A 24,990-nucleotide genomic window follows, 5' to 3' on the forward strand; every position below is an offset into this window, starting at 1 on the left:
ATTTGGGCTGGATTACTCTCACGTTATCCTGAGACCCCGGCCGGGTTATGTACCCAAGGTTCCTACCACACCCTCAGAGATCAGGTAGTGAGCCTGTAAGCGCTGCCCCCGGAGGAGGCAGACCCAGCCTTTTCTTTGCTTTGTCCAGTTCGCGCAATGCGTATCTATCTGGACCGCACTCAGAGTTTTAGATCATCTGAGCAGCTCTTCGTCTGTTATGGCGGTCGGCAGCAGGGAAGTGCCGTATCGAAACAAAGATTATCCCACTGGGTTGTGGATGCCATTTCACTCAGTTATCAGAGCCGAGGTGAGCCGTGTCCCCCAAGAGTGCGTGCGCACTCCACTCGGAGCATCGCATCCTCTTGGGCGCGTGCACGCGGCGCCTCTCTAACAGACATCTGTAGAGCTGTAGGCTGTGCGACACCCAACACATTTGCAAGGTTTTACAATCTGCGAGTGGAGCCGGTTTCCTCAAGGGTATTAGGTAACCCTTGGTGATTGAGGAAACAACTCGGTAAAGGTGTTGAAACATGCTTGCTGCGCCATTCTCCCTAACACAGAGATACGTGCGGCTTTTTATCTGTCAGTAAAGTTCCCCGTCAGGTGAGCCCTGCAGATTCCTCCGAGGCCCCCAGCACTGACTCAGTGGAGGAGTCACTTGCTGGCCCACTACGTTGTAGGTCTGGCCACTGGTTAGCCCGCGTTTTGGGTATAGGTGCCCGCTATGCGTGATCCCCACTAGGTAATCCCATATGCTTATCCTGCCACGGTTCATTCCCCCCTCTCGGGTGGACCCGTGTCTTCCCTCTCCGCTAACCACCTTTTATTATGTGTACTCCGCTCCTTAGGGCTAGTCCATATGTACTTGCCATCAATCTCCCCACTGGGTAGCAGATGGTCTCCGCAGCATCCTCCCTATCAGGACTGCACGCTTCCCAACGTACTGTCGTATTATTCCTAGAATTATCTAGACCAGTGGTTCTCAAACTTTTTTCACCAAGTACCACCTTAGAAAAAAATCGTCTCTCCAAGTACCACCTTACGATGCTATTTTTTAACCAGTATTAAAAAATAGCGTCGTAAGCCTAATTAAGCAGCTACAGGTGTGCACAGTTTTAAAACGATGCAGATTACTTCCTATTAGTAAGAATATGTATTATTGTCAGTCACTTTAAACATTTGAAATAGTCTGAACATTAACTGTGCTTGCAGATAAAAAAAAAAAAGTTTTAGTTAAAATGTGCTTTTAAAAGTTCATAAAAAAATGGCGCTGTTCTTAAAAAGTAAAAAGAAAACTGCTGTACTTAAATCTAAAGTATTCATAGCCTATTCATCAAAATCTGGAAATGCTGCTTGGACCATATAAATATAGGCTATATGTCATATTCATACACTTTCAGACAAATCTTGAAATAAATGTTAAATGTACATATGACAGGGTTCATACAGGCACAGCCTAATGAAAATCAATTCCAGCACCTATTTTTTTTTTCAAGACTGACATGCTATGTATTGAAGACCTGAAATGTATTCTCAGCAACCCATAAAACATTGCATAAGAATAGATACAAATAAAAACCATTAATAATAATATTTATTAATCATATATTAATAATATAATAAGCCTGAACTAAGTGCTTGTGAAACCTTTTTTGTACTTAAGTAAAAAATACTATTACACTGCTAAAATAACAAAAAATTTAGTAAATAATACTAATATTAGGTATACAAATTACTCTTTTAAAAGTACTAGTTGGTTACTTTTGAAAAAAAATCTGATTTTCATTATGAAATCACTTTTTTTTAAGTGTAAACCTGATTTAATGGTTTGATTGCCTACATCCCAAAGCTAGATGTATTATTTGCACTAACAAAGGAAGTATAGTCAATTTTTCCTTTCATGACAATTAATCTTTTTCAATAGCTCTGGTAAAACTACCAAATAATCTTTAAGGCCATAGAGACACTTTTTGCCCATTTTTAAAAATATATATTTTTAAGCTTTGAAAGGTTAAATTAAAGTATATGGTAAAAAGATTTAAATTTAGCCTTTTATTTACATATTTTACACTATTTTCTTTACAATATGACAAATTTGTTTCTTAAATAGCTGTACATCACATGTAAATTTTATTTTACACTTGATCTTAATCTAAAATAGAAACGTTAAAAATACAAGTACACTGTCAGTAAAAAAAATAAAACAAATGAATTCATTTTACTTGAGGTATTTGAAATATGAAGACACTACATTTATCAAAGCAGTGCTTTAAGAGTCTTATTGTAAATTGTGATAAATAAACAATAAGTAGGCTAACAATGGATTGCTTTGACCTGTAATGCTTTAGGACAGATCAGAATACAGCTAAATGTATAAATCACACAAATACCTCATCCAGAAACATTTCCAGCATAATTATTTTGTCGTAAAGAAATAAAAAATGTTCCACCTTTGCTAAAAGTAAGTTTCACTTCACAACACAGCCAAATAAGAAGACCATTAGCATTGTCATCGATCATGTATCAATGTATTTCTAAATATTTGATAACTTTGAATACTTTTGACTAAATTTAGTTAAGGAGCAAAGATAAATAATGTCTACTTTAATAGTGGAAAGATCGCGATTGTATTCTATCTGAGCACACACGCGATCATGAGAGCACTGCAGTTCATTTGAAAAAAGCCTATTTAAGAGCTCGCATATCTGTTTTAGCGATTTGCGTACATGAATGCGCTCTCGTGTTAAAATAAAGCACTCGCCGCATTTGCAGAAATGAGTAATTGCGCAATACCTTCATTTCCGCGCCGCCATTCAGAATGTATTTGGAGGAGTGACAGGTCAGAGGCGAGTCGACTGACTGTCGGAGAGCGAAACGTGTATGAAGATCATCAAATAGGCAGGAAATATGTCCGCGGTTTAATTACTCTGCTAGACATCTCTGTAGTGAAAACATCCGAGAAGCATTATTCCAACAAAACATTTGTTTTTAAGTTGTTTTTTCTGTCTCTGCAACACAGAAAGCCTTTGTCCCGCCCTTACGTTTCACGCAACTAGACAAGGTCGACTGTGATTGGCCACTTTTCATGTCAGTCAAATCACGCTTCAGAATCAATTCTTAAACTTCGGAAACTGATTTTCAGCAGCTTATGACACAATGCACTAAAATAAACACTCCAAGCACAGCGCTGTGATCGTACGCTTCACAAAACAGCCAATGCTGATCACATCAATGTTATATCACGCATTAAAGGATTAAAAGTGTTAATTGTTTCTTTCATTATTCAGCGATTCCTCCGCGTACCACTAGGAGGAAGCCCGGTACGCGTACCACAGTTTGAGAACCACTGATCTAGACGTTTGCGACTTCCCAAAAAATATATCTAAATCCGTAAAACTTCCGATGAAGTGGGATAAGTGAGGGCCAGGGACACGTTGGAGAACCGCGCCTCCCATGATGTAGGAGCGTTCACGCTTGCTTGACTATCCTCTCATCGGAGGCGTTGGTAAGGTGCAGTCATTAAGGCATTTTTCCATAGCTCTCCCATTCGTGGATTTTCTAAGATCAAATCCACCAATAGCATTGGAGTTTCCCACCCGAAGGGGAGCGCTCTGGTTACTAAAGTAACCCTCGAACAGAAATGCTATTTACCATCGCCATAATGACTGACCCTTAGCTGTTAGTTCAAGTCTCTTCAGCTTAAAAGAATAGCGAATGCTTGCTCCACCTGTGCTTATATGCGGAGATAATTGGCAATGAAGCACACGTGCGCAAGCTTACGCTGCCAATTCATTGGCATTTATTGGCCTGTTCCATACTCTTTCAGAAAAGTGGCTTCTGAACCGAATCCTCCCATTCGTGGATTTTCTAAAATCAAATTCACCAATGGCATTCCCGTTCCCCTCCTCATGGAACGAAGGTTACTTTAGTAACCAGAGCGTTAACAATATCATTAAGTTTCAGTGCAGAAAATGTTTGTTATGAATTAATTATAAAAACAAAACATACAGGGGGGCTAATAATTCTGATTTCAACTATATATTAAGTTTTTAAAATCAGTAAAAAAAAAAATACAGAAAAAAAATTCAACTAAAATATCTTGCAAATATTCTAAAGTGAATTTTATTTTGGAAAGCCCCGGGAAAATTTTTGCGTTTAATTTTTGTTTAACACCTCCTGACTAAAGAAAGTGTGCTAATGTGAGTTTGCACACCTCTGCTTTTTGTCTATTTTCATTTAATTCTGGGACATTCTACCAGAAACATATATTATCTGTCCTTAAAATAAAAACTTAAATACAGTGAATAAAAAATTTCACCTAAAAAAATTATACGCGCGTACTGAAGAGCGGTGTTGTCGCGCGCGTAGTGCGTCTACTAAAGGGCGGTATGTGTTGCGGGGGCACTTTTGATCATTTTGGAAGGGCACTTTCGATCCAAGACTAAAAAGGGCATGTGCAGTGCACAGGTAGAGCCCTATTTGTGCACGTGCCTGATTTGACGTAGGAGAAGCTGACAGTGATCAGGGATATCATTGAATTGATATAATTGAAAATGATTTTTTGAGTAGGACAAGCTAAAAGGGTGACGAAACACCAAAACCCATTTTTTGAGCTCTTGACAGTCATATATGTGTCCCATGCTGTTAATATATGTGTCCCATGCGATTAGGACACATATATTTCACTAAAATATTATTTTTGCGTTTTTTCGAGCAAAATCGAACTTCCGGTTTGAAACAAATTTTTGAAGCAGCGTCACGGCCATGAGATCTTAGCGTGTATTCCAGCGTGTAGACGGGACGTCTGTACGTGGTAGTGCCTTATTATGTCTCCGAGAGTGTTGCAATAATGCATGAGTAAGACTTGGTTCAAACCAATCAGTGCGCTCTTTTGTTTATGCGGTGCAACTTCATTATTATGCATGATAGCTTCCAAGACTGTTTGTACCTGATACAGCGTTCAGACCACAGAGAGACGTCGCGTTGTGTTGGCAAAACAAGCACGCAGTGTTGCTTTTATAATTTGCCGCAGTGAAGGTTTTGTTTTCATGTTCTCTCTGTGAGAGCGCAGCTGGACTCACGTGTGGATTACAGTGCAAGCGACGCTCTGAAACAATACGTGTCTAAGAAACATTTTTTTAACCTAAGAGCTTTTCTCATCTTGAAATGGTGAGATCCGTATTTGCTGCTCGTCTCCTCTTAATAAAGATGCGGTTTTGATTGTCCTGTCTTTACAGATTTGGTGAGCGAGCGACCAGTGGTCTTTGTTTGTTTATTCAAATGGCAAAGTTAGTTCGTATCGTATATTTAATAATTTGTCAAATAATTTGATTAACATTGATGTCCATGTTAACACTGATGTCCATGTGTTTGTGTGTGTGTGTGTTTTGCCTCTGTGAAAATTAGCACTTGCCCGAACCGACACTCCCATTTTTATGCAATTTTTTACAGACCATCCCTCTTTTGCTCCTTTGACACTTCCCCCTAAACAGAGCTGGCCACGCCCACTTTCCTGACTTTTTCCGAAGTAGATGTGTGAAAAAACACTGCTGAAACAAGGGGGCTTCATGGCTCTTTAAAGGTCAGGCCCTGTCACATTTTTAATAAGTAAAATTGTATGTTTGTGGTAGAATATCCCTTATTTATTTATTTATTTATTATACTGGTCAACTGATCTTGTGTACTTGTGTTCTCGTGTAACGTCATCATCATCTCCCAAAGTTCAGTTCCAATATTCAAGATCGCAAGAACAGTGGCACGTGAAAGTTCCGGATGTGTTCTTGATAAAGGACGCATGGATGCAGACTTGAGCACCGAACTCACTCTAGAAGTCCCAGAAGTCATTGCGACTGTAGGTGGCCGTTTTTTTGCTAAAATTCGTTTTAAAATCAGTTTTATTAATACTGTGCCATGTATATTTGTAAATTCTTTGTGCATGGTATATATATATATATTGAAAAAGGGAAAAACAATAAATCGTTGTATGACTGCTGCAATGTTTACATAAATTTCTGTCAAAAATGCATGAAGGTTATCGGCGCCAGTAGTGTAGTGTTTAGTGCGTCGACTCAAGGAGACCTGAGTTCGATTCCCCCCCTTGGGTCCTATGCCAATCCTTCCCCTTTCTTTGCTCCCCTTGCTTTCCTGTCAACAATCTCTACTGTCCTATCCATTAAAAAAATGCATGAAGGTCACGTGACCATCAAGAAGAATGTAGCATCTCATTTCTCACAGGACACGTTCTCTGTCCTAGTGGTCTCCTAGGTTCTTTCTTTTGAGTTGAACTAGCAAGACTAGTCTTAACAAGAACCCAAGTCCTTTTTTCTGTTCTTGGAATTGAGAAACAGCCATTGCCGTATTCTTTGGCACAGCCTTTATGCGGTCGCATATCCCTCGTCATGGCTGATGCCGATGTGTCACAGCTACCAAGCTGACCAATCACAGAGCTTGCGCTACTAGCATTGTTGCGACAAGTAATTACTTTTTTTAAGAGGTGAGCATTAGCGTCGGTGTCAGTGACAGCGAGGTTGGGGGTGCTGAGTGCCGCGAGCACCGATGGAGCAAGTGTTTACAAGTGTAGACTCCCATGAAGGAGCTCCAGATTGAATATTTGTTTTGCGTCCGCTTGACGCAAAAGTATAAATCAGCCTTATGTGCAAACTTGAAAGTTGGAAGCATAATGTTGTGTAGCACCACCTTGGTCCAATCCCAATTCTACCCCACGTTTTGCGCAAGCCTGTGAAGGGGTAGTGGTGTCCCAATTCTCTTTAGCTTGAAGGCATACGGCTAAGGACAAGGGGTATATACCCCTTCAAACGAAGATTTTTCAGGACCACACTCGAAACCAAGGGGTAGGAAAATTTTTCCAGAATAGACTAGCTCCAGCTGCACCCAGAAGTAAGGAGACCCACTTACTATTTTTTGTCATTATTACGAATTTTTACAACAAACAAACACATGTTTTAATATATTCATAACCGCGGTCGTGTTTGTTCGTCATGCTTTTTAAAAAACACAAAAATAAAAACCGCTAAATTTCGCGATCTATAATCGCTAATAATAACTTCTGCATAGCAGTCCCACAACATTCTGACACTTGAATACCTTTTCAGAAAAGTCTAGTGGCTAGGAATGGGCTTTTTACAGTGTCTGCTGTAATGTTAATGTTGTTTTTGGTGTGTTTACATTAATGAATATGGCCACTGTGTTAAATGCACAGTATTACAATCTTATTGCCACATTAGATCGTTATGATAACATAATATAGGCCTTCAGTGATTTCCTGAAGATAAATTCCAAAAAATAACACAACTGAAATCACTACAGTAGTCACCATCATCTGAACTCATATGAAGCAAGAGATTGCGAGGACATATGATGACGTGTGCAGGTGATGTAGCGCTGTCCCAATTCTTAGGGGTAAATTTTGAAGCCCTTGTCCTTAACCCTCGGTTGCAAAGGCTAAGGGGAAGGGGTACAAAAATAGAATTGTGATTGGGCCCTTGTGTATCGGGGTTTTTCTGTACATGTACATTCTGCTCATCGCCAGTGAATCACTTGGGTATGAAGTCCAAAATATGTCTAAAAAAGACGGACAATAAACATGAACAGAAATCGTCCTGGTGATCCAAGATACCAAATGTCATAAGTCTTAGTATTGTTTATGAAACAGGCACTACAGTGTTAAAGGTCCAGTAGGTGAATGTTTTCAGAAGCATTTTTTGTTGTGCTGGTTGAAAGTCTCTTTACATTCCAATAGTATTGATTAAAGTAAATGATCTAAATGTATTCTTATTTTTCTCATAATTCTGATAAGCAGGTCAAACAGTCTGATTTGATCAACTTTGCAGTCGTTTGTACGCAGCTCCGCCGTTTGTGCATTGCGTGTCCATAAGAGAGAGAGAGAGAGAGATCGGTAAAAACATGCTGAATTAAAGCTTTTTAAAAACCTGGATAAATATTGGAGTTACCTTTGCACGCTGAAGAAATGATGACACTATGGCTGAAGTATTTCTTTTAGACAGGTTCTATTTTAAAACTATTTTAGCTTCACGCGAAGCTGGTGTAATGTTAGATGTTGTTGTTATAAATGGGTTATCTGCACAGAAATGTTGTTCAGCCACTAAAATCTTGTTGAAAGATTGATTTGACTATTTTCAGTTTCATAAGGTCCGTTTACAGCATCGATAATATAGATTTTATTTAGTTTAACAACAAAACACAAGTAAATAGCACTATTCTGCCTAGCCAGCTTTACTGAGGTGAAGTTGGTTTTATATTCACATCAGATTGGTTCATTTTTGAACAATGACGACCTGTGACGCTGTTCTTATATTGTTTACCATGCATACAATTTGGTTTAGTAATGAGTGTAATTCCTGCACGCTGCCGGACAAGGTTCTGCTGTCATCATTAAGCTGCGTGTGCTTGTATTTCAGGAGGCGTGGCTTTGGACGGCAAGGGGAGGGTCTGTTATTCAGAGATTTATGCTAAGCTGTTAGCATTGTGGAAGATCACCTACTGCACCTTTAATGATCTAAAGCTCAAAGAAACAAACCAAATCGCATATTAGGAAGAAAATGACATATTCTCTTTTTTGTGAGACTTACAGAGCTGGTATTGGCCATCTGGTGGGCTTTGTAGAGCTCATGTTTGCGGTCCACCTGGTGCTGGAAACGAGGCAGTGTCCTGACGGGGTCGCCTGGGCCATACTGAGGGGACATCACCATACTGACAGGCCTCACGCTCTCCGAAAAGATAAAAGGCTTGAATACAGACCTGCCAGAAGAGCATGAAAGGTGAGGTGCCTCTCCTGTGTACCGCTCAGAGATGATTCTCATACCACTTTTCCATGAAGGCAGTTTGAGTGCTGGTTCAGAGCCAGAGCCTAGTTTTAAATCTTCGACAAATAAAAATTCTTCATCGCTGGACAAGTACCAACTCTTAAACTGGAAAACTATTTGGATATTGAAAAATTGAATATAACATTGCAATATTTTGTTTAGCTGCGATATATATTGCAATATAATTATAATTTCACCATATTATTTAAATAGCTCTATTTGGAAAGATTTCATTAATTTAGATCAACTGGGACGATAAAGTATTTTTCTATGCGGTGTGTTTGCATAAAATATAATAAATTAAAAGCAAATATAAATAACAACAAAAATGAAAATAAAATAAACAGTGCTTTATGGTTATCTGGGAAGTCTAACAATATACACCGAAGAAGCTATTAATTTTGACACCCCAATTATTTAAACATTTAATTATATTACGGCAAGCTGGACGAATATGTTGTTTTCGCTTTGAAACGTTGTCTAAAGAAATTACAGCGAGCTAGACGAATACGTTGTTTTTGCTTTTAAAGTTGTCTACAAAAATTCAGCAAACTGAACAAATTAGTTATATTTGCATGTAATTGTTGTCTACACAAATGACAGCAAGCTGGATGAACATGCTATTTTTGTTTGTAAACATTGTCCACACAAATTACAACGATTTGGGTGAAAATGGTATTTTCTCTTTAAACGTTGTCTACTTAAATTTCAGCGAGCTGAAAGATTACATTATTTTTGCATGTAAATGTCGTCTACAGAAATGACAACATGCTGGATGAACACAATAGTTTTGTTTGTTAAAGGGTCACGAAACACCAAAAAACATTTTTTGAGCTGTTGACAGTCGTTAATGTGTCTCACACTGTCAAAAACACTATTAGGACACATATATCTCACTAAAAAGTGAAAATTGGTAGTTTTTGCATTATTTCGAGCAAATTGATACTACCGGTACGAATTTTTAAAGCTGCGTCACGGCCATGAGATCATAGCGTGTATTCCAGCGTGTAGAATGGGCGACTGTACCTGGGTGTACTGTATTACGTCTCCGAGTGTGCTGCATTAATGCATGAGTAAGACTTGGTTCAAACCAATCAGCGCACTCTGTTGTGCAACTTCATTAATATTCACAAATGTTACAATGTAGACAGCATCACGGCAGAGACGCCACATCGTGTTGGCAAAACAAGCGTGCAGTGTTGCTTTCCTAATTTGCTGAAGTGAAGTTTGGTTTTCATTTTCTCTCTGTGAGAGCCCAGCTGGTATCACGCGTGGATTACAGTGTATGCGACACAACGCGACACAACAATAACTTACGTGTCGGAAAATTGTTTACCCAAGAGCTTTTATCTTTTGCAATTGGAGATCCGGATTCGCTTCTCTTCTCCTCTTAATAAAGACGTGGATCTAGTTGCTGTGGATTGTCCTGTCTCTACAGATTTGGTAAGTGAGCGACCAGTGCTCCTTGTTTATTCAGTTTGTTCATATCGAACTAACTATTGCACCGAGTGTAAACATGTTAGCACCACAACCAAACTATTACCTTCGTGGAGGATTTTCACCGCATTTTGTGACCGGAATAACACATGCAGCTTACCTGCCGAGTTCATCTAAGTTACAGAGAAATGCAGAGATTATTTTGTCTCTTATTCGCCGTGCGGTATCAAACATTGCATGAAAAACACACTAGGGATGCTCATTTCGGTTAATTTTGCTAACCTTCAACCGTCGCTCATTAATGGGTTATTAATGGTTAACTGGTCAGATTACTATTAATTTTATATTAAACAAATTGACGTGTCTATTTTTTGTCTGACACATTAAATATTGGATTTTTTAAATACTGATTTATTTTTAAATGCTAGCATATTAATAACAGATCAGAGAGCATCTTCACGCACCTGCAGTATTTAGCACAGAAGAGCAGAATAATCTAAATAAAATGAATAAAATAAATAGGACTGCCGTAAATTATTTTCACTTAAATAATTAATTTATATTACAAAACGAAAATACTGACTGATTCTTTTTAATAACCGGCATAGGCTGTATTGTCCAATCTGTTTTTTTCTTCCATCAAATAAAATTAGCTGACTTCCTCAAATTGCTCGCTCCACAGAAAATATGCCTTTATTTAATGCCCCGCTGTTATTATTATAAATCAAAAAACCTTTTTACATTTTTAATAGAAATCATTATTTTAAAGATTATGTCTTGACGTGGTTTCCTTTCTCTCCATCGCGGCTCAAGTGCGCGCTGCGTGATGAAAAGACAACAACAATGCACGCATATGTTGACTTTTTGTAAACAGTTTTGTTGTTTAAATATGATATTGCATTAATGTGCATACATGCTTTATAAGCTGTAAAATAAAAGGTAAAGCCTATTTGTTGCGTTTATTACGCAGATCCAGGTCAACATAAGCGCTGGTTTGGCATCAACACGTCTGTTAAACAGCAATATTCTTCTTCCATTTTGCTTCTTTGGCAAATGTGTCTGTAGGCACGAGTTATACAGGAGTGATAGCGTTCCGGCACCACGCCGGATTTCCAGCGTACTGTGGCTGCGGGGGAAAAAAAAAAATCAGGTTCACGGATATTGATCTGTCATTTCTCTAGATTCACAGAATTCACTCACTGCTGAAAGCGCCGGATTGGTTTTTATTAAGTGCCATTTTGTGTGCTTGTGAATCATCTTTTGAGTGTAGACGCCATGTAAATAAAAGATTAATTGTGTAATTTAGAGAGCTTTATAAATTATAACGGATCTTTGTGAGATCTCTATGAACTAAGATTAGTGACGCTTTTTAGTGATAATAAGAGGAGCGTGCTTTGCACTTTCCAGGCTATAATCCATTCAGAATTTGTATGAAACTTTCGTTTTCGGCACATATACGCTGATGTTTTGGGAATGACATCTGCATATTTACGCTGGGTTTATTCTCGAAATAACGGTGAAACAATAGACGGGACAAAAATATATTTCCCCCTTCGCCTTAAACAACTTAGTGTTTCAGCTATAAAATAGTTCAGTTTTGTATGTAGCCTAATGGCAAAGTGTTTATATTTAGTTTCGTTTTTTATTCAGCTTATTTAAAACGTTTGGAGCATTTTTTATTCGTTAAAAATAAGTTGTTGTTTTTTTTTTTTTTTTTTTTTAACAAACAGCGCCCAGCGGAAGACCATCATCGTCTGTTTGATCAGTTTACCTTCTCAGATCATCACGACTTGCCTAAAATAAAAGATATAAAACAGTTCAAGTATAAAACATTTTTTCAGTGGGAGCAATTTAAAGTTATCCGTCATTTTTGCTCACAAAGTACGAGTAATACATCAAAAAATGTTACAGCGTTTTTATAAAATAAAGAAAACCAAAATTATGCGCTTTCTGTCGTCTGGTTTTTGAACAGGAGCGCTTAACAAAATGAAGCAAAATGTATATGCCTCACAGACATAATAAATATATTTATAGAAAGCTTTAAATTATTACTTAACGAAATAAAACAAATCGAATACAAAAAAACTCCATGTAATCCGTAAAGATGAATTTCTCTCTAAAGGCGAGTCCAAGAGGAGATTGCCAGTCAGGATCTTTGCGACACTGACTCAGAATAAGTTTATTAATAAATAATTAAGATATGTCCTTACTCTTTCCTTGACACATTCATTGTTATTTGTTTTTGCCGGTGCTTGGGGCGAGTTTTAGCTTATTGTGTGCGCTTGAACGCGGATTCACAGTTGCAGTTTTAACATGGAGTGACACGACATCTGACGTACAGATGACACTGGCACATGCCACTGAGAGTAGTGACACTTCCGGTGGCACGTCCGGTTTTCCACTGTCATGTGTCACTCGCTGGCATGTGTAGTTACCTATGTCACTCAGAGTGTCGCGCTGCATGTCACTGCAGTGACATCGACACCCGGCGAAGCTTATGACATTAATTAACACGAGCAAAACTGTTTTGTAACTCATATTTAATCATTACGCGACTTTTAACCTAATTTATCGCGTCGCAAGTTAGTTTATTTGCTGAGCTACTCCACGATGTTTTAATTTAAACGCATTTATTTTATGTATTCGTAGTCATACTTCCGTACGTAATATAGTCATTTGACAGTACATGTCAGCCAAATTTATTGTGGCATGCTTATGTATGGGAGGGGTTACACTTATCTGTTGTACTGTATATTATTGCATCCTGGCAGTTCCTTTGTTCCCTACAATATGGACTTCTCTATGTTTTTAATTCATTCATTTATTTTATTATTTAACTTATTTTCATGTTAAGGTATTTTAAATAATATCCTTTAAAAAGTTATAATAAAATGCATGTTAAAAAAACTCATAACATATATGCATGTAAGATAACAGGTGTCATTTGCCTAATGATTTTTAAATATTAAAGCAAAGAGACTTATAAGATTAATGTGCTTATAACGTGCTTATACTGACACCTACTGGCACATGTCACAAGATCACTGACACTGGCATGTGTCACTGACATTACTGGCATGTGTCACTGACATTACTGGCATGCAATAATATACAGTACAACAGATAAGTGTAACCCCTCCCATACATAAGCATGCCACAATAAATTTGACTGACATGTACTGTCAAATGACTATATTACGTACGGAAGTATGACTACGAATACATAAAATAAATGCGTTTAAATTAAAAAATCAGCAAGGAAAAAAAGTTCAGGCTCAGAAATTTTTTCCACTATCAGCCCTGGTTATACGTTATCGTCCCGCAAGTTAAATATGTCTTGCAGTTGAACAAGTGGCCGAAAACAAGGCGCATCTCACTGCCTTTATGTTAACAAGGAAAAAAAAGAGAAGAAGCGCAGTCCTCTTATGAAAAGACTGAATCAGCTGGGTATCGATTGTGCAAAAGTGTTGCTGTCTGTATTGTTACAATTGTAATATTTAATACTATTGTGATATTAAAATTTTTTACATTCATACAGCTCTGGATAACTTTAAACAGCGATTAGACCATCAGAGCGGTGTAGCGTCTTGAAGTAAAGCGAAACGGCTATAAACTCCAGCTAGATAGAGTGATTATATACAGAGCCATATACCTTTATCTATAAATAAAGTATAACTATAGAAACTGTGTTCATCTTAATTGAAAGCTTGGTCGAGTTTGCTGGCTTCACGCATCACGCACCTGTCAGTCAGTCAGTTAGCACGTAACGCCAAAGGGTTAAACAGAAAGCGCACAGCACTATACGGTTACAGAAAAGTTTGCACTGTTATGATTCACTTACTTTTTAATACGTTTCGGTGCGATTATAATCCGCTATTAAAAACAACAACAATGACTGAATGTTTTGAATGGGTAATGTAGCCGTGAAGGGATGCATTTTGGTCCCCGTCATGGAAGAATGAATGTAGCGGAAACCATGCTCTTCAAAAGTTCTCTATAGTTGTCTTGACAACACAAACTGCTGCTCTTGGATGAGCCGCGTGCAAAAGATGCCCCTCTTAACGCAAAGGCGCATTCAATCGGCCCTTAAGCAGCCAAACTAAAAATATATAAAATAATATTTTTAATCGTTTAACTGATAGCATTAATCGGTTACAAACGCACCCTTTCGGTTAACGGTTAATCAATTATTTTGAGCATCCCTAAAATACACACATACAGCAGTTCCTCGAATCAAATATCTCGTTTGTCACGAGGGGCACAAATAAATTCCCTGAATGAAAGAGCCAAACTGCACTGTTAAAAATTGTCCCGTTAAAAAACAGTAAAATACTGGCAGCTGCAGTTGCCAGCAATGTACTGTTATTTTACAGTATGTTGCTGTAAAAATACATGGACTACATTGATTTACACAATACTCAAGTGAACTCATTTTGCTCACTGAAAGCAACTGCCTCAACTTGGTCAACTGCTGAATGAGTTTATGAAGTAATGTGCTATATATGCTTAGAAGCATACTTATAATGATTACTTATTTTAGTTAATTAGAAAAGTTCGGTTTAACTCTAATGTCTTATTTTTCACAACAGCACACATACATGTAAATCTGGAATCACCAGAGAGATTCTGACTGCATCAGCAACTAAACAGCCGCTATCTTTAAATAGAGAAACATGCAGAATAACATCAGCAGTTTATTGTTCATCTTTAACTCATACACTGGCTCTACTCTCCCCCACAACGGTGACAGACAGAAGAAATTAGCTTCAGGTTTTACAGTAAAATACTGTTTTTTTCCTTGATTTAACAGTAATCTACTGGCAGCTGTGGTTGCCAGCAATATACTGTTTTTTTACAGTCTACTCCCGTTGTGTAAATTAACAGTATATTACTGTTAAAATACATTTTTACACTGTGTTTTTACCTCTCACACCTTTAACCCTTTAAACCCCAGAGCATATACTTCAGTTTTAATTGAAGTGTCCACACTACTGAGTGTTCAAGAAACATGAAGCAAAGCTGAAGTAAATTCATTAATTAACTGACTAATTAAATGATAATTGAGGATTAACAATGAACAAATGAAGAAATACTGAAGGGAAAAAACAAGAACAGAACATACAAAACTTTAGTCACAGCTTTATAATGAAATAACCTGAAGAACAACAAATGATTAAATCATTTAAATGATCAGCGGATGATTAAACAACTCTACAAACATCATTACCAGCTACACTTATTACTTAATACATTTATTTTTGTATAACATTTACTAAAGTTCTTCTTGAGAAAAAGTTAAAGTTTTACGTCACCATCATGGAGAACAGAGTTTGCTTTAGTTGGGCTCTTAGCCCTGTCATATTTAACATTTATATATTGTGGCTGCTGCAATTGTTAAGAACTTTGTTTGAAAAGCTCCTTTGTTGTGGCAAGCCAGCCAAAAACCTAAATAAGATCTGGTGATGTTCATGTTGCTATTAAATGGCAGAGTCTGTTCTCATTTCGTATATTAAAATATACTGCTCCTATTCAATGTTTAATCTATTGTTTTACATTATATGTATGTGTATATATATATATATATATATATATATTGAGAGAACATATTGTCCTCTTTTTAGTGTGCTTGCAGCTACGTGCAGAAGTGTCTGTGGTTTTTTGTGTGTGTGTGTGCATCGGAGGTCTGAAGGTCAACGTCTGGTTTCGGTCTTGCAGACAGCTCCCACACTGGATGGAAAGCCCCGCTATATATACATTTCTTCTTTATTCTGTTTGTATAACATGCCCATATTAAGAGTGTCTTCCTTCTTCTGTATAACTTTTAAAGGTCAGCCCACTATGTATATATGTCCCTGCTCATCCTTATCATCAGGCTTGCAGAATAAACCATTCTAACTACAGTTTGGTCTCTTCTCATGTCTCCGGGTCGACCTGATGAACTTTGCTGAATCTGGTGCCTAATATAGGGGAAATCTTACAGATCTGGGGGCTCGTCCGGGATACATCTGATCAGGTAAGAGAATTTTTATTCACACTGCCTGCTCCGGTGTATCTCAGGAAATCGTAAGATTTTAGTTACAATTGAGTTGAGAGGTCTGTGCTCTAGAGCACAGAACATCCTGTCAAGTTTACTTTCAACAGTAAATTGCACAGAAGGATTTGTGTCGTCGTACTCAATTAAATTTGGGTTCCACAAATCAGGAAAATTTATTAATTTGACACTTGCTAGCCTGTCAAGTTTACTTCAAACAGTAAATTGCACAGAAGGATTTGTGTTGTTGTACCCGATTAAATTTGGGTTCCACAAATCAGGGGATTTAATAAATTTTAGTAAATAAGTATTACGCACCAGCTTCAGCAATATGGGACAAGGATATCCAAAACCAGAACCCAGTGAGAGTCCAAAGCAATGGATGGATAGATGTGGGTGGGAATTTTTACACTGAACCCTGGCTGTCCAATTTAGCTGGGTGGACAGAGGGACAATCTCAATGGAGAGACTTTCCTAGGGAAGGAACATTTGACCCAGGTTTCCTTCAGTTAGCTTACAAATTGATATGGGGATCCAGAATGGAATGACCAATATATGATGAATGGATATGACACATGGTATAAAATGAGTTCTATATGAAGGGATAAAAAAAAAAAAAAAGGCATTTTTACACCTAAAACTGTTTTGAAATCTGTCCCCAAACCTAAAAGCAGAAGTAATACTGCCCTTACGGCAGATAAGAGAGGCTCTCTTGCAGCTGCTAAAACCACCATGACGTCACCGCCCCCTTATACGGGGCCTCCGCAATCTATTTCATGCTTCTATTTATCCGTCACTGACAGAAATGATTAAAACTAAACCAGACTCCCCTGACAGCACGGAGGGCGCTACTTCAGCCTCTAATGTGGCTGCGGTGTGGGTTGCTAAACCACGAGGGATAGAAATAATTCCCCCTTCACCCTCTGTTCTTAAAGATCTCATATCTCTTCTGCCCGAAGTGGACAAACCACTGCAATTTGTAGACATGCTGTTGCGCAGTTCGCGTCACTGCCAACTAATTGGGGCAGATTATCGATTTATCCTTCAAACCAAAATGGGTTCGTCCTATGACAATGAAGAAATAACAACAAAAATACCTGCTCTTGATCCCAAGCATGATATAGTACAAACAGAAACTGTTAAGGAAGAAACAGATGAGGGCAAAAAGACACGCACTCCTATAAAAACACGCCTCGCGTGGAAGGATGATCAGGAGGAGCTCCTGACACATCTAAAACAGTAGCTTACTAAATACTTAGTACCATACTTACTGGTCTGAATGTGACGCCACGACCGATCTTAATGGAATAATGCTAGATGGCAAAGGCCGTTTATGCCTGCCATCATCCTGTGCACCTTTTCTCGTCCGCGAGTTTCACGGTGTTACACACCGCGGCCGAAGAGGGGTAATAGACACAATGAGTTAATAGACACAATGAGTTAATAGACACAATGAGTTCCTTTTTATGCATCAATAATTTACAGCACCATGTCAATAACACGCTAGATAGATGTCTGATATGTGCTCAAAATAATATCACTAAACCTCAAGCTAAACATCAACAATTGCCCCTCCCTGAAACACCTTTTCAGGAATGGCAGGTAGATTTTACACATCTGCCAAAGAGGGGTCCTAATAAATATTTACTGGTTTTTGTGGACAAATTTTCAAAATGGGTTGAAGCCTTCCCATGCAGTAAGGAAGATGCTAATACAGTTGTCAGATGTTTGACAAGAGAAATCATTCCAAGATATGGTATACCATGTGCCATAGACTCAGATAAGGGAACCTCATTTACTGCGAAAGTAATACAAAATCTAGCTAAAGAACTCCAAATTAATTGGCAGCTACATATTCCCTACCATCCACAATCATCTGGTATAGTAGAACGAAATAATAGGACCATTAAGGACAAATTAAGAAAGGCTATGCAACATGCAGGGCACTCAAATTGGCTCGCCTTGCTACCTGTTGTTTTAGCAGACATGTGGATGTCTCCTCACAAAAGTCTTCACGGTCTCTCTCCTTATGAGACTGTGATGGGACGACCCTTTCCCTCACCATGGAGGCAAAGGGGTACCACACTGGGTGACAGTTCTTTGGATATTCATATGAGTGAATGTGCACAACAGCTACTAACAACATTGCATGCATACTGGACTAACATACATTCTGGTTCAGCCCCGATGCCGGTAGACCCAACACACCCCTTTAAGGTTGGTGACAGAGTAATGATTAGACAGTTCAATAAAATGAGCACAGAACTGGGGGACCCCAAATATGGCCCCCCGACGGATGTCGTGGCTGTAACCAGAACCGCCGTTTTAACCTCCTCTTCTCCACAGTGGATCCATGCAACCAGGATAAAACGAGCACCTATTGAATAATAAAAATGTATAAGTTTTGTACTATGATAATCTGTCTGCAGACTCTCTTTGTTTTACAGATTTTGGGGGCCCCCTCAGCACAACTGACACCTCTGCAACCGCGCAACCGTTTCTGGATATCCTAGAGCAGGGGTCAGCATGACTTCCTTTTTGCTGCGGACAATTGGACTGTTTCTCTTTCTTGTTGCTCAAGCTAATGCAGCCAGGCTGAAACGCTGGACACATGATCATGAATTTGGATGGGCAGAGGATGGGGCTGACAATCCAATTGAAATAATATGTGGTATCAATATGTAAATGAGTTTTAGCTAGGTCATATAATGTATCTGGTTGTTATGTATGTTCTGTTATGCCTCATTCAGCCAAGCAAACCCCTCTTTATGCCAAACCCATGAATAAGACCTCTGCTAAATGTTTTGCCAGTTTTGCAGGATCAGGGTACCAGGACCCATATATATAATTGTCGATGACTACGATCCATACCGGATTGGCATTAGAAATGGTACATGTGATGCTCTATTTTGGGTAAAATTTGGCCATGCTAAACCCTCACCTATTAGCCACAAGGTTTTTATTAACCACTCTATTACACACCCTGTGTGTTATAACCAGACCATGGGCTCTCATTTCATGGGAAGCACTGTTAACTGTCAACAAATTGCCTCCTCGGGAGAGGGGGCCCCAGTCGACATCTCAGGACCCTCAAATGGCACTTATGTGGTCCAGGGTGGGTGGTGGTTGTGTGGGAAAAACGCCTACATGTCCCTACCGGCCAACTGGACGGGGCAGTGTGCCCCTGTGCATGTGACTGATCACACTTTTATTGTGACAGCCCAGGTCCTGTCAGCGCAGCGAAGAGTTAAACGCAGTGTCCCTGAAATGAAGCCCCATGACTCTGTATGGGGTACTCACGTGCCCGAGGATTTCAAATTATGGACCACTGGTAGTAAAATGGTATTGGCTCTATTTCCGCAAATAGGTGTGGGAAAAGCTCTACTAAGAATCGAGACCCTGGACTATCGCATGGGCCTATTTCTGAATGCCTCAAAAATAATTAATGAGGCCCAGAATAAGGAGCTGGGTAATCTACGTACCATGGTTTTGCAAAATAGAGTGGCTCTAGATCTCTTAACAGCATCCCAGGGGGAGGTATGTAAATGAGTACTGCTATGTCTACTCTCCAAGGGTTAAAAATTGCTATGACTTCTGATTATGTCCCAGACACCACATGGGGTTGGATGATGGGTCTGTTCGGCTGGGTGACTCCTTTCCTTACTATGATAATTCCTGTATGTATTATTTTCCTTCTTGTTTGTTGTTGTGGTCCTTTTCTCTTGCAATGTTTAATGAATCGAATCTATGCCACAATGGACAGTATGATGGGTCAACGATATGATAAGATTCCTCTGTGTTAGGCCTTTGGCCTAAAAGAGGGGACTGAGAGAACATATTGTCCTCTTTTTAGTGTGCTTGCAGCTACGTGCAGAAGTGTCTGTGGTTTTTTGTGTGTGTGTGTGCATCGGAGGTCTGAAGGTCAACGTCTGGTTTCGGTCTTGCAGACAGCTCCCACACTGGATGGAAAGCCCCGCTATATATACATTTCTTCTTTATTCTGTTTGTATAACATGCCCATATTAAGAGTGTCTTCCTTCTTCTGTATAACTTTTAAAGGTCAGCCCACTATGTATATATGTCCCTGCTCATCCTTATCATCAGGCTTGCAGAATAAACCATTCTAACTACAGTTTGGTCTCTTCTCATGTCTCCGGGTCGACCTGATGAACTTTGCTGAATCTGGTGCCTAATATAGGGGAAATCTTACATATATATATATATATATATATATATATATATATATATATATGGCAATGATTTCTGGAAGTTTTTAAGAATATCTTGGACAATAACACTGCTCTATGGTGTAAATCGCACTCAAAGAGACATCAATAATCAGCATATGAACCTCAATAATGGTGAAAACAAATTTGACAAAATTAACAGCTTAACTCACAAACAGGCAACTGAAAGTCTAAACATAAACAACAGCAGAATCAAGGACAAAAAAAGAAAACTGTTAGACCATTATACAACATTTATTTATACCGCAATGCATGCTGGGATATTTGTACAGTGCCACTCCCAGCATGCATTGCAGCATGAAACATTTGAGATGTTACCATTGTTGAGATACAAGGTCAGATTCATGAGGTCTGAGTGTGTATTTGTCATAACTGAACTGTTTTTGTATGTTATTTCTTAACTGTTAAGTAATTACGGAGGTATATTTTCTGTTTCCACTTCTCATTAATTAAATTAATACCTGCAACTAAGCATAAAATCTATTGCATGAGGCCCTTCTTCCAGATTTAAACCAAAACATTTATCAGAACTAATTTCAGACAAATAGATTTCTCTATTTATTGACTTCCCAACTTTATTGCTATAGTACAAACATTTTGTAAACTCTGTATTCTAGCAGATGGAAAGTCTTCTTAAGAGTTCAAGGGTGAAGAGCCCAACTAAATCCGCCCCTCACTCCATTACGGTGACACAAAAAACACCTTAATTTCTGTTGGATCTCAATGAGAATATTATGGAAGTCAAATCAGTCAGTAATAAGTGTGTGTCTGCTGTTGTTTGTGGAGTTGTTTAATGATCCTCTGCTGAGACTGAAGCTGTTTTATTTTATTTTATTTTATTTAATGTTGTAACTCAAGTCACTGTTTGTGTTTCTTGTTTATTTTCTTCAGTAATTGTAATTATTAACAGCAGGTGTTCATCAGTGTCTGAATTCACTCATTAGTGTTCATTAAAACTGTCAGGTGAACTCTATTAGTTAACTAGTGTATGAAATGGTGAACAAGGACACAAAGCGTGATTTCAAACACAGACTTCAAAACATCGAATCTGAACTCTGTTAGCTCACAGTTTTCTGCAGTTGGTTTCTTTCTCGAAAACAAAAATTTTACCCAGAAAGCACTGTTTTTAACAGAATATTACTGTTTTAGTGAAAAAACATTATTTTACTGTAGAATCTGACCGTTTTTTAACAGCAATTTTTTTACAGTGTGCAATTTAAGTCTACAATTTAATAATTTGGCAAATTATTCGAATACAGATGTCCATGTAAACACTTTCTCCCCTGTGTGTGTGTGTGTGTGTGTGTGTGTGTGTGTGTGTGTGTGTGTGTGTGTGTTTTGACTCTGAAACTCTGAGGGGGTTTTATGGCCCTTTAATGTTGTCTACACAAATTATGGTGAGTTGGACGAACATGTTATTTTCACTTATTCAACTTGACCATTAGTGAGAATATTTTTATCCATTTTCAGGCTTATCTTTTTTAGGCCGCTATTCTTGACTGTTTGGTGCCATCTTGTGACTGAATAACACATAGGTTAGTGTATTATCCATTCAGCCATTTTCTTTTTTTCTAATTAAAGAGTGCTGGAAGGACATCCGCTGCATAGAACATATGCCAGAGTAATTCAGGTTCATTCAGGGATCGTTCAGTGGCGACCCCTGATAAATAAGGAACTAAGCTAAAGGAAAATAAATGAATGAAAAATTAAAGAGCTCAGATCAATTTTTTATGTCTAATTGTTTCGACTGATTAGCCTGTGGAGCTTTATTTTGCGGAACAATCAACTCTATGTACATTACCCCTTACTTGTGATCTCCAGCCGTATGAATTTTTTACAAACACATTATCCTCACTTGTTCATGTAGCTATTAAAGGGTCACGAAACATTAAAACACATTTTTTGAGCTGTTGACAGTCGTATATGTGTCCCACACTGCTAAAAACACTATTAGGACACCTATATTTCTCTAAAAAGTGTAAACTGGTTGTTTTTGCATTATTTCAAGCAAATTCGTACTTCCGGTTTAAAACGAATTTTTGAAGCTGCGTCACGGTCATGACATAATAGCATGTATTCAAGCGTGTAGACTGGGCGTCTGTGCCAGAGTGTGTCTTATTACGTTTTACAGTGTGATGCATTAATGCATGAGTAAGGCTTGGTTCAAACCAATCAGCGCGCTCTATTGTGCAACTTTATAAATATTCATTACCGTCACAGTGCTTACGACACTCACACCACGTTGTGTTGGCAAAACAAGCGTGAAGTGTTGCTTTTATAGTTTGCTACAATTAAGTTTCGTTTTCATTTTCTCTCTGTGAGAGCTCAGAGTCACGTGTGGATTACAGTGTACGCGACGCTCGACAACAATAACTTACGTGTCTAAGGAGGAATATTGTTTACCTGAGAGCTGTTCTCATCTGCAAACGCTGAGATCCGGATTCACTTGTAGTATTCTCTTCATAAAGACGCGGCTCTAGTTGCTGGTGATTGTCCTGTCTCTACAGATTTGGTAAGTGAGCGAACAGTGCTCTTTGTTTATTCAGTTTGTTCGTATCGTAGTGTAAACATGTTAGCACCACAACCAAACTTTAACCTCGTGTAGGGTTTTTACCGCATTTTGTGACCGGAATAACAAATGCGGCTTTCTGACGCTACCTGCCGTGTGCATCTAAGTTTCCAGGAAATGCAGAGTTTTTTTTTCTCTCATTCGCCGTGCCGTATCAAACATTGCATGAAAAATACACGCTTAGAGCAGTTCGTCGAATCAAATATCTCGTTTGTTGCGAGGGGCATGAATGAATTCCCTGAATGAAAGAGCCAAACTGCAGTTAAAGTCCACCATTTAATAATTTGGCAAATAATTCGACTACACATGTCCATGTAGGTTAAACACCATCACTTTCTCCTGTGTGTTTGTGTGTATTTTGACTCTGAAACTTGTGCGTGCCCAAATAGACACTCCCACACCATCCCACTTTTCTTCCTTCGACACTCCCCCTAAACAGAGCTGGACACGTCCACTTTTCTGACTTTTTCCAAAGTACAGGTGTGAAAACACCCTGCTGAAAAGAGGGGGTTTCATGGCCCTTTAAGTGAAGATTAACATGTGATACTGGACATTACATGTTGGATTCACAGCATATGGATGACGTCCACCATTGTTGATAGTGTGTTTGTTTTCAGCGCTTCCATGCTAGTGTTGCTGGGAAAGATTAGATGTATTTAGTTACATAAGTGTTTCTGTGGTGATTCTCCAGCGTTTGGAAAAGCAAAAAGACACTTACTAGTGGAACTATGAAACGGCAATGGCACTAGCTCTGAACAAGCACCAGTTGGTGGTGAAGAGTTATTAGGGTCTTACCTGGATGGGTCTGGTGTGGCAGTGAGGAAGTGAACGCAGGGCATGTTTGGGTTGCGAGGGAGGATGGACACCATGCTGCCAGTCGTGCGGAAACCCTCTGAGTCCATACAGATCCCACTGGCCTTGTCCCTCAGGATACTCATCATCACCTCTGCCGTCACAGAGCCTGTCAGAGGAGGACAGATATTGATTGTAGTTGTTGTTGTCGTCGCGCGCGTACTGAAGAGCGGTGTTGTCGCGCACGTAATGTAAAGCGGGGGAGGGGGGCGCATACTCAAGAGCGGTGTTGTCACGCGCCTACTCAAGAGCGGGGCGGAGGGTGTGTTGCGTCATGGGGGCACTTTTGATCATTTGGAAAGGGCACTTTCTATCCAAGACTAAAAAGGTCATGTGCACTGCACAGGTTGAGCCCTATGTGTGCACGTGCCTGCTAGAGGGCCACGGTCTAGTGAATTGTAGCTCGAATACACCTCAATAAATGCTCTAACATCCCCTTCCTACTTGAACAAGACTGTTTATGTCTGGTTGAGTGATAAAACTAAATAAACAAGGTAGTTTTAATAGTGGCAGCTGCGAAAACAGCAGTATAATTGACACTTAGTTTAAATTTAGCTGGACTTGACAGTAACCCACATTAGCTATGTTTCCACCCAAAGATGTGGATTAGATTTAAATGCAAAACTTGAATATGGCTTAAAACATTTGCAAATAAAGTCTGGAGAATGTACCATAAATCTGGATTAGCTGGCTAGCCAGTTAAACTTTAGTTAGGTTTGTGCCAATCTTGAGTTGTTGGTAAAATGAAAGCACCTCGACTTTAATCACAGACTTGTTGCCATGGTTATTGCAACAATTATAGAGCTGCTGAGCTGATCTATGTTCATGGTAGTCTTATGGTAGATTGACGGTGCTGGTCTGGGAGCTTTGGCCATTTTGAAAGGTCAAGGACCACCTACTATGTTATTTGACTGACAGGTTAACCAACCAATCACGTATCGTTTTGTGCTGCACCATGTTTGTGGGCATGGAGTTGTCTTCAGAATAACAGTCTGAGATCCAACCGTACAT

At 38.9% G+C, this 24,990-nt stretch overlaps 1 protein-coding gene and 1 long non-coding RNA gene across 7 annotated transcripts in view; one reads left to right on the forward strand and one right to left on the reverse strand.

The window, feature by feature from the left end:
- scrn2 (secernin 2) overlaps window positions 1–24,990 on the reverse strand; it is a 45,502-nt gene that overhangs the window by 5,562 nt on the left and 14,950 nt on the right. For 4 of the 6 annotated variants that reach the window (XM_005160433.3, XM_005160434.3, XM_073932709.1 and 1 more), the window contains exons 6-7: window positions 23,923–24,088; window positions 8,610–8,778 (exon numbers count right to left, since the gene is read on the reverse strand). In XM_005160433.3, the coding sequence (XP_005160490.1) occupies window positions 8,610–8,778; window positions 23,923–24,088 (335 nt within the window). Of the gene's footprint in view, window positions 1–8,609; window positions 8,779–12,001; window positions 13,045–21,901; window positions 24,089–24,990 lie in introns of those variants that run through there. The other 2 variants (XR_012395577.1, XR_012395578.1) reach the window with 1 other exon arrangement.
- On the forward strand, window positions 16,151–20,443 carry LOC141379266 (uncharacterized). Its single transcript, XR_012395779.1, has 2 exons — window positions 16,151–16,293; window positions 18,759–20,443. It is a non-coding gene; the product is annotated as an uncharacterized lncRNA (long non-coding RNA).

The sequence above is a fragment of the Danio rerio genome, chromosome 20, assembly GCF_049306965.1.
Source record: "Danio rerio strain Tuebingen ecotype United States chromosome 20, GRCz12tu, whole genome shotgun sequence".
NCBI classification, from domain to species: Eukaryota; Metazoa; Chordata; class Actinopteri; order Cypriniformes; family Danionidae; genus Danio; species Danio rerio.